General features: G+C 38.6%; 1 protein-coding gene across 1 annotated transcript in view; it reads right to left on the bottom strand.

Moving 5' to 3' along the window:
- Positions 1-827: 827 nt before the first annotated feature.
- The window catches only part of MYO3A (myosin IIIA), a 121,885-nt gene continuing 107,423 nt past the window's right edge, over positions 828-15,289 (bottom strand). Inside the window, exons 30-33 of the mRNA XM_004691308.1 lie at positions 7,494-7,597; positions 5,494-5,534; positions 4,912-5,055; positions 828-942 (exon numbers count right to left, since the gene is read on the bottom strand). Of these exons, the coding sequence (XP_004691365.1) occupies positions 828-942; positions 4,912-5,055; positions 5,494-5,534; positions 7,494-7,597 (404 nt within the window). The remainder of the gene's footprint in view (positions 943-4,911; positions 5,056-5,493; positions 5,535-7,493; positions 7,598-15,289) is intronic.

Raw genomic sequence — 15,289 nt, 5'->3', positions numbered from 1 at the left:
AGAGAGAGAGAGAGAGAGAGAGAGAGAGAGAGAGAGAGAGAGAGAGAGAGAGAGAGAGAGAGAGAGCTCTCTTGGGGAGGATGTGAAGATGCCTGGAGACGGCATTTCTGTAGCAAGTATAGGATTTTGACTTAGATTTCACTTCTGTTTGGGATGGCTGGCAGGGGTTTGCCAGCAGACAGAAGGCGTTCAACACCTTATCACCCCTCTCTTCCCGCACCTTCCATCCGCCCTCCCCTCCGCACAGTGGCTGGAGCAGGATTTAAAGATTAAGGAGAAACAGCCCGGGAAGCCAGGGACTTTCCCGCGCACTTTATTTAGTAACCCCAAAAGCCAAGAGGAAGGGAGAGCGCAAGTTCGCCATGAAGTTCTTTAGAACTCCCCTCTTCCGCCCCCTCCCCACCCCTCCGAAGGGGCTTTGTTCTTTTCTCAAAGATGAACCCGTCTGATTGTCTCTCCCGAGGGTGGTTTCCAAGAAAGAAGAGAAATTTTAAGTCGCCCTAAGAAGAGAGGAGGGGTCAGTTTGGTCCACAGAAGGGGAGTCACAAGTCAACAAAGAAATACACTGGGGACAAGGACAGGAATGCCCAGTGACTGGGCTGGCGAGAGTGCTGGCAGGTGACAGGAAGGCTCCCCAGTTCTCCACTGTCGCTGCAGGGCGGGCAGGCCCGGCACTCGAGGGGCCAGGTGGCCGGCGGTCCGTGCGGAGGTCAGCGGCGGGACTCCGGCGTTCGGTGGTGCCAGCCCCGGCGGCCTCCCGCTCAGGCCCTTGCAGTCACGCAGTCTGGCACCATCCCGGCGGCCGTGGCCTCGGAGAAGCAGCGCGGCTATTGCTGGACCAGGCGCCGACGCTGGGAGGTTTTCCGCAGGAGCCTCCGGTAGTCGAAGGGATTGGCCGCGAGCAGGATCTCCTCCTCCTCTCTGCTCTCCCGCGCCCAGCACCTGCGAACAAGACCCAGGGCCCGAGCGTCGCCCGAGCCCCAGCCTCAGCGCAACGCCCCCACCCCCACCCCTCGCTGGGCAGGTTCTCTTTCCCACACCTCCCACCAACTGCCGTGGGCCTGACACACGCGCATTCCAAACAGGCTGATAGTGGCCAAACACATTCCATACTTTCCTCAGCAGATTTTAAGAAATCTGAGTTGAGCAGAAAGGCGGGTGGAATCTGGTGACTTTGTATTTCTGCGAGCTAAGTAAAGCAGTAGAAGGTGTATTTCTAAAAGATGAGCTTAGCTTGCATTTCAAAATTGCTCAAATGTTTCTTTCCAAAAGCTCTCCCTCAGCCATGAGTGTCCTGTGGTGGGTATGGTGTGGGGACATTCATCTTAAGAGGTGTAAAAATATACTTCAGAATCACATAAGCCATTGCTACCAATGCAAAATAATTTAAAAATAGCTCTCCCAAATCAGCTGCCAGTGAATGACATGGAGCTGTGGGATCTACCAGCACTTTCAATGAGGCTACTGGCCAACTTTGGTGAACTCGCTGCTGGGAACCCCTCTCACGTTTATCTTTGGGTTCTGGGGCTTGTCTGGAGGAGTGGGTAGGCCCTAAAATGCAGCTATATAGATTGGCTCATTTATTCATGGAGCACCTCCTAAGGACCAGCTAGCCACTAGTGTAGGTCTGGTTCTTACCAGGTGAACAAACCTTCCTGTTCTCCAGGGTTATACATAAGTGTGGGACCACAGACAACTTTAATAAATCAGGTGGTCAGAGATGCCAAAGGAGACAAATAAAGCAGGCTATTGAGGAAGGTGTGTGTGCACGTGTGTGAACCAGCAATTTCATAGCCGGTTATCAGGAAAGGCCTCTCTGCTTAGGTGACATGTGAGGGAAGCCCAAAGGGAGGAATGCACCATGCAGATTTTCATTCTTGAGTGACAGGTCAACCAGTGCAAAAGCCCCCAGAGTATAGTGCGTGGTCTTCCTGGAGCAATAAGGAGGTCACTGTGCTTGAAAGAAATAAGCAAGGGCAGAAAAGCAAAGGATGAAATCAGGAGGAACAGGGGTGCGATGGGGGGGCGGGGAGTGGGTAGTGCACAGACAATCTATGCTTTCAGACCAGTGGGAAGACTTGAATTGTGAGAAAACGTGAGAAAACACTGGAGGGCTCTGAATAGAGGAATGACTCCTGTAAGGATCTATGGCCATGGTGGAAGTGGGGAGGACTGCTCAAAGATACTGCAACCCTCCCAGCAAGACAGATCCTGGTTTGGACCCTGCTTGCAGAGAAGGTAAGAACCAGTCCGATCTGAAAGGCAGAATCAAGAGGCGAATATCTCCACGGTCACTGCCTTAAACAACTGGAAGGACAACATTACCCTTTAACACCTAGAAAAGGCTGCCTGTATCATGGGGGGTGTCTGGGATAAAGATTTCGGTTCTGGTTATGCTACATCTAAGATAGTTATTTCACATTGTCTCACTTTGTCCTGATTTCTTCTTTTCTGCTGCTGATGTTTTCACGATTCCCCTCTCTTTCACCAAGGTACTCCTACTCCATTTTGTTTTCCTCCCCTTCCATCCTTTCTATTTATTTTTGCCACTGTCAAAATCTGGGTGGGCCTAGATACTTCATATCTCTCAGCATTACTCACCAGAAGCCCTAGCAAGGCCCATTTTAGGAGGAGGTAGGATATACTGGTTCTCCCCTAACACTTCCTGTGATCACTACCTGCAACTGCTATATTTACTTCCAGCTCATCAGGCACTCAATTCATCAATGCTGTTGACCCTGAGTTCCAGATTACTCACACCTTCCTGATGGTGTCAGCACTTGTGTGTATTATATATTAATAATGTACAGATTATTATCACCATCATCACAATACTATGCATTTATTTATATAATGTAAATTTATAAAACATTTATTATATATTAATTTAATGTCATACCTTTCTGTAATAACACCATCCAACATATACTTTAGCATTAAATCTCTCTAATTGGACCAGAACATATTTATTTTCCATATATATTTTTTAATTGAGGTACTGTTGCTTTACATTTTGGGGATATAGGGCCCCACCCCAAGTGTTACTGCCATAGTGCACCCACCCCCAGAGCACCATGACCCACCACTCTAGTCCATTCCTAATTTTACTTTAGACTTTTTTGCTTTGTTTTCTATTTTCAACCCAGAGTTCTATCAAGGAAAATTACCTATTGTGTTTGGTAGTTTTTTTCTCTTTAATATTCCTTGCCCCCTGGGAGTTGCTTGTTTAGCTTTGTTAGATCAATATATTTTCCCTCTAGAGTTAAGTTCCTTGGACAGAAGGATCCTATCAGAGACACCCTAATAACCACCCCTTCTTCAAACATCCAGCAAGGGATGGTGCACAGGAAGACATTAAGGAGCAGGAAATCAACTCTAAACCCCACAGGCTGGCTATTCACATCCTCACTCAGTCTCTATCATCTACTGGCTATCACCAAACAGTTAGTTAACATCTGAAGCAATAAATGGGGCAGTAAGAGTAACTAGTCACAAGGTTGCTCTGAAGATTAAATGAGATAATAGTATCATACCTAGTGTGAAGTAAGCATGCAACTACTGCTAACTTCCAGCGTTTTCTTATTCTGATAAATACTGACTCCACACCCATTAACACCACTGGTACAACAGAGAGTGCTTCAGGGATATGATGCTTTTACAGCAGATGTGTGCCCATCAGTTGGGGAAGAGGATGAATATACCAGACAGCAGGGAGATTGGGCTGTTCAAGTGGGAAGCAGGCAAGTCAGTGAAAAGCAATTTGAGTAGGGAGTACAAAACTTGGGATTTTCGTTCCCTAACTCAATGTGTGATTTTGAACTAAGTCATTGACTCTTTCTATCACTTGGTTTTCTCCTGTACAGAGCTCTGTGACTAGACTAGAACTCTAAGCTTCAACATGTTCTAGTTCTTGATCCCAGATGGAACAACATATGTTCATTTGGAGACAAGGAGCAGAAATCATAGTTGAGATGGATTCTGGAAAAGAAGTGAAATTGATAATAGCCACCATTAATAACTGGCCCTGTGCCACATCTGGGGTCAAGTGCTTCCATACATCCTTCATTTCATCTCTGACACCTGGTGAGGCAGTTATTAGTAAACCCTTTTGCAGATGTGGAAACTGAAGTTCCACATCAGAGAGGCTGAGTGACATGAGTGAGGTCACTCTGCTCTTAAGTGGCAGAATCAGGATCCAAATCTAACATGGCCACATCCAAAAACCTTTCCTCTTAGCCACCTAGTCACACTGCAAAGGAGAGGGCTGCGGGGTTTTATTGCCTGTTGTTGCTTATATTTTTAGAATACCATGTTTCCATCTTTTTATGTACCTTCCATTTCAAAGTTTCACAGAAAAGGTGTTGCAGAAAGAAGCTCCCTTCTGGTCCCAAGTAGCAAGTAAGTAGACATGTTTTAAGTTACCTGTGTCAAACACAGTTGGTGCTAAAGTGAGGAACCAAATACCAAATACATATTTCTATGTGAATCTTACAAAATATTTTTTTGGTCTGGCATCACTGATTCTAAAAAATTATATAGCATAACCTAGAAAGCAGTATGTATTTAAAATTACATTGATCATTGCTTAAATAGATTACTGGATATGACTTTTGGTTTATCTTTAGGAAGACCATATGACTCCTCACCCAAGCTCAGTTACTTTTTAAAGGTGATCTTATAATAATTACACCAAGGAAACAGGTATATACTGGTATTTTGTTAGAAAAACGGGGATGTCTGATTTACCTAGTATAGTATTTATGCTTTTACTTTGAAACATTTCAAATATAAAATGCAATATTCAGTAGGAATGCTTTGCCATTAGTCCATATATAAAATGAAAGTGTTTTATAGATGGGACTGTAAATGCAAAAATGAAAATGTAACAGTTTATAAAGTTTCACTTATTACCTTTTATCAGCCTCAAAACCATGATGTGGGAGTTCTCTGTGTGATCTTCGTTCTTTGAAACTAGGTATAGGTTCTTTTGGTCCAGAACGACTGGGCAAAAATTCCTTATAATAGAAATCCTCCAAATCTAATAATTTTCCCTGACTGTAAATGAACACAAACACACCATGACATGAATCTAATTTTCTACTCACTTAAACTTAGAAGATACTAGTTTTCTTCTTCTCTTAAAGTGTTTACCATGATACATGTCAATAGAAACAGAAGTCTTGAAATTTTCAAAAACAGTATCTACCATAAATTAAAACGGAAAATGAAACCTTCAGCTCCTACCTTTAAGAAAACATTAGCTGCTGAGGTAACTTTTCTGGTTCTATTGTGTTGAACTTGGAACAAAGCTAGCAGTCACTAGGTAGTGGTGATCACAATGTTCCAGACTGGCCAGACTAGATAAGGTTCATGACTGATCTTTGGATCACTAAGAGAAAAGCTGATCTTTATAAATATCTGTATATTTAAAATGTATGGATTTATATTTTAGTTTGATAAGCTGCCTTATTGTAATCTAGAAGTATTAATTACCTCTCTTTCCTTGGTCTTCGTTTTTCTTCTTGGATTGATTTCTAAAGAGAATTAGAAGAATTTTAAAAGTTCCTATACCATTTAAATCTTAATGTAATAGATAATTACATTCATTATCCATTAATGTAATGGATTTTGTATATTAGTCTTAATACACACATAAGTTTATATCTATAAAGTTACTTTAGAAGCAAGAGAGTAGATTATATTTAAAGTCTAAGGAAATATAATTTAATCTAATTCTAATATTACTAATTATGAACTTGTGATTACCTTTACCTGCCTGAGATGAAATCACATTTCACATGAGAAAAAATGCTACCATACAGTGATTGGTCTACACAAGATTACATACTGCCCATTTATTGATAAATGAGGACAACTATTTATCAATAAATGAGGACAAAATGTCAGAATTTCTGGCAAACCCATGACTACCAAAATGTAGTTGTGATGTAGGTAGGTGAGTTCGGCTGCTTTGATTTCCTGGTGATACAATATCCTTGTCTTTAGGTTAAAGCCGTCTGGAGTGGACGGGAGGGCAGGTCTGACACTCCATAGAAGACTGGAAATGTGTTTCCATTCACTTTGTGGCATAAGAGTAGCACCATAGATGATATGTATGTTTGTTTGCAAAATATTTTCACAGCTGAGGACTTCAGGTATCAAGGCACAAATTAAAATATTTAAGTATAGAGATAATTAGATGTATCTTAACAAGTACTTCAATTCGAACACTAACAAAATAACACTTCATTTTACCCTACAATATGAAGCAATACTATCTTTTGTATTATAACCTTAGCTTTTGGTGCTGGTTTAACATTTACATACAAAAGGACACAGATCTTTTAGATCGAGATCACAAGTATCACAAGCATCTTGAGGAAGCTGAAGAGATGTTAATTGTGGAAACCCTAGTGCAGACATTAAGTTTGCTGGCACTGATAAATGCAAGGTAATAAGGATGACAATAGTGGTTTGTAATGGTGTGGGTTTTCCAGAGTACTTTTACATATAATAAATTAATTTTTTCTCAAGATTTATCATCTGTAATATACTAAAATGATGATAGAGTCAAATTGTTCAGAATTTCTTTCACTTTAATTGGTAGTATTTCAGGGGGAGGATGAGGTAGAAAAGGATGCTTAAATGCGTTAAGTATGGGAGTGGACCATTCAGGAAATAACAATGCTTGGGGCAAGACACCAATTATATTCCTGTCCTCCTTGCTATTTCCTGTTACTTCATATTCTTGATCCAATGCCCTGGGCTAGAAGGTACTTAGAAATAATTATATTACCAACATAGGTACAATGGCCCCTAGCAATCCAGTTAATGGTCCCTGGGACTGGGGTGGTATTTATTGTGGTCACTTTAATATGACAGAGGTCCTGCCTCCTAAATTCATCATCAGAGAAAAAAGTCTTTCTTGTTAAGGGCAACAATTTTCTATAACCCAAAGTTATGCTTACATGATGGCATTATGCTGACGACGGAGACCCCTTTCATATGACTAAGAATCAAATAACATTCTGTCCTTGAATTCTCAAGCTGGCAAGATCTGCTTTTTATTCTGCATAAGCATTCCCCTTTGGGAGATAGTATATATACGTTGGTTCTCAGTTACAGGAATTTTTAAGAGAGGAAATGCTGTCCAGGTTTATTTCACTCTTGGTGCACGCTAGAATCTAAATGAAGGTCTCTGCAGGGCTCCCTTCCGTGTTGAAACAGCAGAGGGCAGGGGGGGGGGGGGGAGTTACCGGGTTGTAAGAGAGACTTGGACCACCAGGAAGAGGGGCCACAGGAGAGGCCACAGGAGAGGCCACAGGAGAGCCCACAGTCACTCAGCCAAGGAAAGGGGAAGGAAGCAGAAACCAAGGGGTATCTATCTCCCTTTGAGTGAGCCCTGCCTTTCCACAGTCCCATCATGGTGAGCCTCCATACTGGCCACTAGTGATGCTGTGCCTCCTAACTGATGATGACAGCACACCACTTACATGTAGTAGGTAGTAGTATGAGGAATCTTCAGGGTTATTTAGTGTTTTGGGTTTCCGTGGTCTTCTTGGGGGTCTCAGTATTTTTGGCTCTTCTTTAGAGATGGCTACAAGAAAGATGATGAAAAACAAGTGTTCCATGACCAAAACCACCATCAAGCCCTATTTTCTCTTTAGGATGAATAAGATATCATATACCTACATAAGTGCTATTGCTGGGACAAAGAGGAATCACCCCACTTCCCCCAATTTGCCCTACATTTGGCGCCATGCGCTTTCTGCTGGTTGGCTCATAGGACTTTGAGAGCTGTTTTTACTAGATATAACAATAAATTCCTGCTGATAAAAGATAAAGGTTAAAAAAAAAAAGAAACAACAAAGTTCTTGGAAGAAAATCCAGAACTTCATAAACAAGAAGGCACCTGACTTTGGGGCAGAAAAGGAAATAGAAATTAAAACAATAAAAGATTACTTCAGAGACAATAGCAAAGATTAAATTGACGGACATTTCTAGACAGAATGTCAGCAAAGTGTATTCACACTAATTGTTGATGTTAACTGTTAGGGTCTTTTAGGAAATCAGTTTAGTTTCAACTCGAAAACCCTACCCATCGGGACTTATCCCCGAAACTTAAAATCCTAGTATACAAGGACATTTAAAAAAGTCCAAACTAAGTGACTATCAAATAAAAGGGAAATAGGAGAATGTTTCCTTAAGATATTGCCATGCTAAGTGGGCAGTCAGTAAATGAAACTGACTATCAAATAAGAGGGAAAAGATTATATAAATTATTGTTTGCGATATACAAATATTATATAACCATTAGCTATACCAGCGGATATACAGGGATTCCTGCTATGACATTGAGGGAGAAAAAGCAAGATGTATTAAGTTTTTTATTAGGATATTATTTATGTAAAACAGTGAAAGAATCTCTCTTTATATGTTTGCGTAAGAACGTAGAAGCATATGAAACATGAAAGAGTATGTGTTTTGTAATAAGACTTTCCAGGAGAGGAGAATAATGTATTTTGGGGTGGGAGAACAGAAGGAAGGAAACAGGAAAAAAAGAGAAAACAAAACAAATATACTACATTAAAATAAATCATGAAGTGAACGGTATTGTCTATGTAAAATTTAAGTGCATATGAGGATATAGAGATCAAAAAATGTCAAAGTGTGTTGAACTCTCAGACTTTCCGATTAATTCTTATAACTTGAAGAATCTGCTTTATTAACTGTTTTTGTTTTTTTTTTTAAAGATTTATTTATTTGTGCATACAGAACTGGGGTACAGGCCAGAGGCTCAAGGGCGGTGAGAGGCTTCACCAGAGACAGAGTGGGGAACAGAACAGGCAGATCAACGAAGTACACTGCTGAGGGGAGCAGCGGGCGGGTCAAGAGAGGTCTGCCACACCATGTGGTCACCTCCGGGGCAGGTGGGAATCGAACTCATGCAGAAGCGGCTTTAGATTCTCAGTGCTGTGCTTTAACCCGCTGCACCACCAGGGAGGGCCCCTGTTTTTTTTTTTTTTAACCGGGATAACCTGAAGCACATTCTAGGAGGATGTTTACTTAAGATATTGCCATGCTAAGTGAGCAGTCAGTAAATGAAAATTATTGATGAATATATTCACTAGGGTTTGATTGTTCAGGTTCAATTTCCTCTGACGATTTTGTATGTTTGAAGAGCCAACTTCCTATATGTTTACCAGCACACAAATACTTCAGCGAGGCATAAATTCATTTTGTTCTCCAAAATTTTGTTCCCATCACTTATAAAAGTGACATAAATATTTATAGTCACAAATTATCAGAAGCCTATCAATGTTGGCAGTAGCAAAATTAGGTTTGTGACTATTTTGGGTGACATGCATGATAAATAGTAGCTTGCAAAGGTTACTGCTATATTAAATAGCCAGAAGGTAAAATATTTATATTATAGTTTGGGTACTAATTCCATTAAGTGTTTTAGTTTAGTAGGAATGCACATTTAAAAAATAATGAATGCAAAAAAAATAATGAATGGACAAACATTTCAACATCCCGCCTTCAGAAGAAAGAAGACCTATTTAAAACTAGAAAATTAAATTTCAGTCTTACTCTCATTTCAGTGATAATTACACGATTTTACTCAAGTATACATGAGGAGTATAATTTGCATAAATATCACAGCCCTAGAATAGAAATGCACTTCTGCTATAGTAATTTCTTCTTTAAAAGTAAACTCTTTAGTTTTGTGAATTTCCATTTACTCTTGACAGTCTGTAAACTTTGAGCAATGTAGCGACCTGCAGGATATTAACAGGAATTTGCATTGCCCCATGGTACAGACTGGACTCACTTTAGCCTGTTGCATCTCCCTGCTGAAGGCTGCTGTTCTGCTTTTCGCCTCAGCTACCCTGAGCCAGGCTGGCCACTTACAGAGAAGGCTTCTGAGCTGGCAGTGGGCAGTTCAGCAACTGCTGGAGATGCCTCCCAATGCTGGAGATGCTTTCATTTCTCATGGTTGCCAGGGTTGACTGATCACCTGCCATAATCTGTGATCTAGCTGGGCCTTCTTGAGTTTACCGATGGTGCCCCAACTCCCATCCAGGTCTGCTCAGTGTTTTTTTTTCTAAAGATTTATTTATGCATACAAGAATTGGGGTGTAGGCCAGAGGGGCAGGCAGGTGAGAAGATTCACCAGAGACAGCGTGGGGAGCAGAACAGGCCGACTGAGGAAGTACACTGCTGAGGGGAGCAGCAAGCAGGCTGCCGCGCCATGTGGTCACCTCTGGGGCAGGCACTGAACTCATGGGGAAGTGGCTGTAGCTTCTTAGTGCTGTGCTTTAACCAGCTGCACCAAGGAGGGCCCCCTCTTTATTTATTTTTTTAAAGATTTATTTATGCATACAGAACTGGGATACAGGCCAAAGGTGTGGTGGGTGACAGGATTCACCAGAGACAGAATGGGGGAGCAGAACAGTCAGATAGATGAAATACACTGCTGAGGGGAGCAGCAGGCAGGTCATGTGGGTTAGCTCCCTGGAGGGGAAGCAGACTAGTGCTGCAGTGGCTTTGGAGAGCCTCATAATGCAGTGCTTTAGCCCATTGGAGAGTCCCACATTCCTTTTTAAAGTAGGTCACATGGGCCTCCTTATTGGCCTAGGGGTTAAGTCTCAGAGCTATTACCTCCAGGACCTGTTTCCATCCCAGCCCGGGAGCTGACCCATCTGGCACAGCAGTTCTCTCCCATCCTGCCTGCTGCTCCCCTCAGCAGTGTATTTCAGTCAACCTGCCTGTTCTGCACCCCACTCTGGTGGATCCTCTTGCACCCCGCACTTCTGCCTACACCCCAGTTCTTCTACAAAATAAAAACATTAAAAAAAAAGCAAGCATGGCTGCTGGAGATGCCAGGCAGGCTCTTAGCGGGTGTAGACAGCCAGGCAGTGAAGACCCCACGCCTGGAGGTGACACCATGTTCCTATTGCACTCAGCTCTGGAAGTTCTCTGGGCTGCAGCAATGCTAGATTTTCACAGAAGAGACCTTGGAAGCCCTAGTCACTGAGGGTTGGTTAAGTGTCCGCTCTGCTGCAGAATGAGCTCCTTGTTCCCATTCATGCAGCCACTAGGCTTTTTTTTTTTACAGTTTTAATATAATATGTAGGTGCTTTTGTTAATGAACTACCTCAGTGGGGGAAAATTAAAGTGACATTTACAATATTCCCATTCCAATTCTGCAATATTTCATGCTGTAGTTAGATTAGCTAGCAGTTTGCCAAGGTTATTCTTTGAAAAATGGATTTTAAGAGTTGTTAATATTCCATATATAAATGTGTCATTACTTATTAATCGTTTTCTTATTGTCTAATTTTATTTTTTGCCATGTACATAAATTTTTCTTTTTCAGTTCTGACTATTTCCGTAGGCTATTTCATAAGTGGGTTTACTGGTCAATGATGTAAACTCTTCCACTTTTCTTTTATATAGTGCCAGTTTTTCTAATTGTTCATTTTTTACTGTTGCCATTAAAGTTTGAGCATAATTAGCACATTTTCATATTGTTAAATTCTTTTTCATCCTTGTTATTTTGAAAAATAAAAAATAATTTTACTTGATATTTTTTATTTCTAAGGTGATCATACATAAGTTTATTTTCCATTTGCACCTCTTATCCTCTTATTTGGTAAATAAGTCAATGTCTTGTGCCCATTTTTCCATAGGGGTTATTAATATTTTTCATAACGATTTATAGGAGCTCTTTCTACATTATACATTAACACTTTTGTTTGGCTTTAAGTATTTTTCCTTACATATTTTGATGCCATATAACTTAGCTCTTATAAGATCAATTCAAAGAGAAAATACTTATCATTTCATAAATTACATAACCAATAATATAAATTCATATGCAACATATTTATGATTTTATATCATGTAGAGAAAATACCATCTTTTTAAATGACTCTGCGCTTGCTATTTAACTTTTCTTTCTTTAACTTTTAATGATGCTTAATAATTTGTAGGCCTAATCTGCAGCCCAAGTGTATTATAATTTTCTTTGTAATCCTTTTTGTTATTTCTTATACTTTGTATTTTCTTAAGCAGAGATTGTAAAATACTCAGTTTGTATCTTTTTTCGTGGTTTATTTCTTACTACTTTTTTTTTTATTTCTTACTACTTTTAAATTATTAATAGACTTGGGAAATATTTGGGAAGATTACCTTCATAAAAATTTTCCATTTTTTCCTTTTTTTTTCAAAAATTTTTCCATTTTTTTCTCAAACAGATTTCATTGTATGGGAATTAACTGTTCCATGAATGTCTGAAAACACATTCAATACTGAATTCAACACATTCAATACTGGATCTTGAAGGTAATTCTTTAAGAGGCATATTGTTATATTTACAATTTCTTCCTAGAAAATTATGTCTCTGCCCCAATTATCTTTGTGAATTTGACTGTATTTATAGCATGCCAAGATTTTAATCTTATCACCTCTAATTGTTAAACTTATTCTAATTTTCTTGTGAGTTCTTTTAAAAGTAATTAGTCAGGAATTTGTCTATTTTATTTAAAAAAAAAACCTTAGCTTCATTTAAGTACTTTGTCTACTTCTATATTATTACAATTATTTCTCTTTTCTGTCTCCATGAGGTTGAATCCATTTTTCTTTTTAAAACAATTTCTTAGTGTATTTTTCCATTACTTTCCATCAATTAATCATGAAAACACTTAATAACTTGACTTTTCCTATGAATTTTGATCTATAATTTTTATATGTGGCTGTACTCATTTTTATTGTTTTGAAATAATTTATACTTTTTATGCTTTCTTCACATTATCTTTTTGATTTGTAACTTTCAGCTTTGTTTTTTTCACATCTATCACAATTGCACCATGGTCAGAAAATGGAATCTTGTTCACTTCTGATGTTGGGACACTCACAGACTTTTCCAGCACACCTAGTTATAAGAATCATTTAAAACACAGAAGGGCAGCCCTCTGCCTGCCTGTGATGGTGCAGGTGCCTGGCTTTTTCTTTCTCCTTTTTCTAAACTGTCCTTTTAAAATGTAGTAAGTAAATAAATAAAATAAAAATAGCAAGCGCAGAGTCATTTAAAAAGATGTTATTTTCTCTACATGATATAAAATCATAAATATGTTGCATATGAATTTATATTATTGGTTATGTAATTTATGAAATGATAATTATTTTCTCTTTGAATTGATCTTATAAGAGCTAAATTACATGGCGTCAAAATATGTAAGGAAAAAAATACAGTTTCCAGTGCTACTGACATTATCAGTCTTTTTTGTATATACGGAATGAGAACAAATAATTCGGGGGCTGCCTTTGAACTAATTCAGCTTAATTGTTTAATTACCAGAATCCATACTTCAGGCCATAAACTTATGCCAGGCCAACTGCTTTACATGATTAGTATTTAATATAGTTAAAATACTTAAAAGTAAGTTATTTTCACTGAATGGTAAGATTGTGAATAAAATAATTTCTTTTAGGATATGGAAGTTTGTTGGTTTTAAAAGAACTTTTGGAATGAAGTATTATTCCTTAGAAATATAAATGCTCAGCAGAGGTATATTGACTGGAAAGTGATAGCACTTGTGAAATCTCTTCCTACTCTAAGTGAAGTATATGAAGAAATCTTTAAAAATATATATCACAACATGAATTGCATTCCCTGACTTTCAGAGGAATATAAGTATGGCAATAGATATATGTGGACATGTATTTCTGGATAGTTTGCAAAATGTATTGCTAGGTGCCAGCATTACAATGGTAAAATGACAAGCATTATACAAAATAAAATGGATCAAATCTTCATAACTAAAAACATCATGATTATTGCGTGAATATCAATGCCATAAAAAATTAAATACATGGAACATTGCTACTTTTTTCTTGACATTTACGCTAAAAGCAACATAAAAGCATTTTCACTGTATCTGCTGCACAGGTGTTTTGATTTAGTGCTGAGTTTACTGATGATATTATGCAGATGAAGCATGAGAATTATAATAGCCTCTATATTTGCTAACCTGCAATCCATTAAAAAATTACAGCCAGCTGGATAGTCACAGCTTCTTTGTAAAGAAGAAAGAGAACATGCTTTTGTGTTATCATGGTTTATTTGTCCTACAATTAATTGTTTTCTTCTCTTCACAATGGTCAACACCAATTGGCAGGTGTACCACTGTTAAGGAGAAAAACATCCCCCAAAGGAAGCACTCTTCATTCTGCTCTGGGAGAACTAATGTAATGTCATTGTATACTTACAAATATAATCGCACTGAGTGAGATTTATAATCAAATAGTCATGCCCTAGTTATATGTATCCTAGCCTATATTTCTCTCAACAAAAACGCTGGTGCAGTTAGCTCTTACAAGTTTCAATTTATAACAAATATTGTTAGACCAAAGATATAAAATATGTTGCTCATATACTTATCTTATTTTATTTTTAATCCTTATAATTAGCTCCTCAGTTTTCCTATGAACATCACCTTGCTCTTGCTCTTTTTGAATATTTAAAAATATGTCTCGCAGAAAGAGAAAGCTTATAAAATAAGGTTATAGTTTGTTAAATATAATTTGAAAAAACTTTTCAAATTATACTTCCCTTGTGTTACAGGGCTGTCTTTAAAATAGGTAAGAAACTTTTCTAGGACGCTTTACATAATCCAGCTACTTGAATCCTTAGAACAGAGTTGGGTCTAACAACTATTAGAAGATGCGTATAGAGTTTTTACAAACATGCGATCATGAAAATTTCAGGAGACTCTTATGCGTATATTAATGACAGAATTCTTTTGTAAACAACTTTAAGTTTGGTTTCCCAAGCAAAAAATGCCATGCGGAGTATAGTTTGTCACTGAGGACAGCACTGCAGAGATGAGCTGCTCAACCCTCACTAACAGGTTCTATGGATTAGCAGTTAAATCTGCTTCCACAGCTGAAGACAGATGCTTGCACTGTGAGCTACCAAATTCTATGGTTACAAATGCTGACTACCTGAGGAGACAGGACTTCTCTATATTATTCAGATTTTTTTTTCTGGTAAGAAGTTTAAAATTGAATAGTCCATAAAAATCAATGAATATTAAAGAACATAAATTATTTTTTCAGATTTTTGGCAGTTTTATTTAGCTTCTAATTCTTAAAAACTGAACCTGCAAATGAGAAATCACTGACATTTGTCACAGTAAAATCAAAATAGGAATTTAACAAATTAAAAAAAAATGTATGTTCAGTAATGTATAAGATATATTGGGATGTCCGGAAAGTCATG

The sequence above is a fragment of the Condylura cristata genome, unplaced genomic scaffold (assembly GCF_000260355.1).
Source record: "Condylura cristata isolate star-nosed mole 26May11 unplaced genomic scaffold, ConCri1.0 scaffold00030, whole genome shotgun sequence".
Classification (NCBI taxonomy): Eukaryota; Metazoa; Chordata; class Mammalia; order Eulipotyphla; family Talpidae; genus Condylura; species Condylura cristata.
The sequence above is the reverse complement of the archived record's forward strand: the minus strand, read 5'-3'. Positions and strand labels throughout refer to the sequence as shown.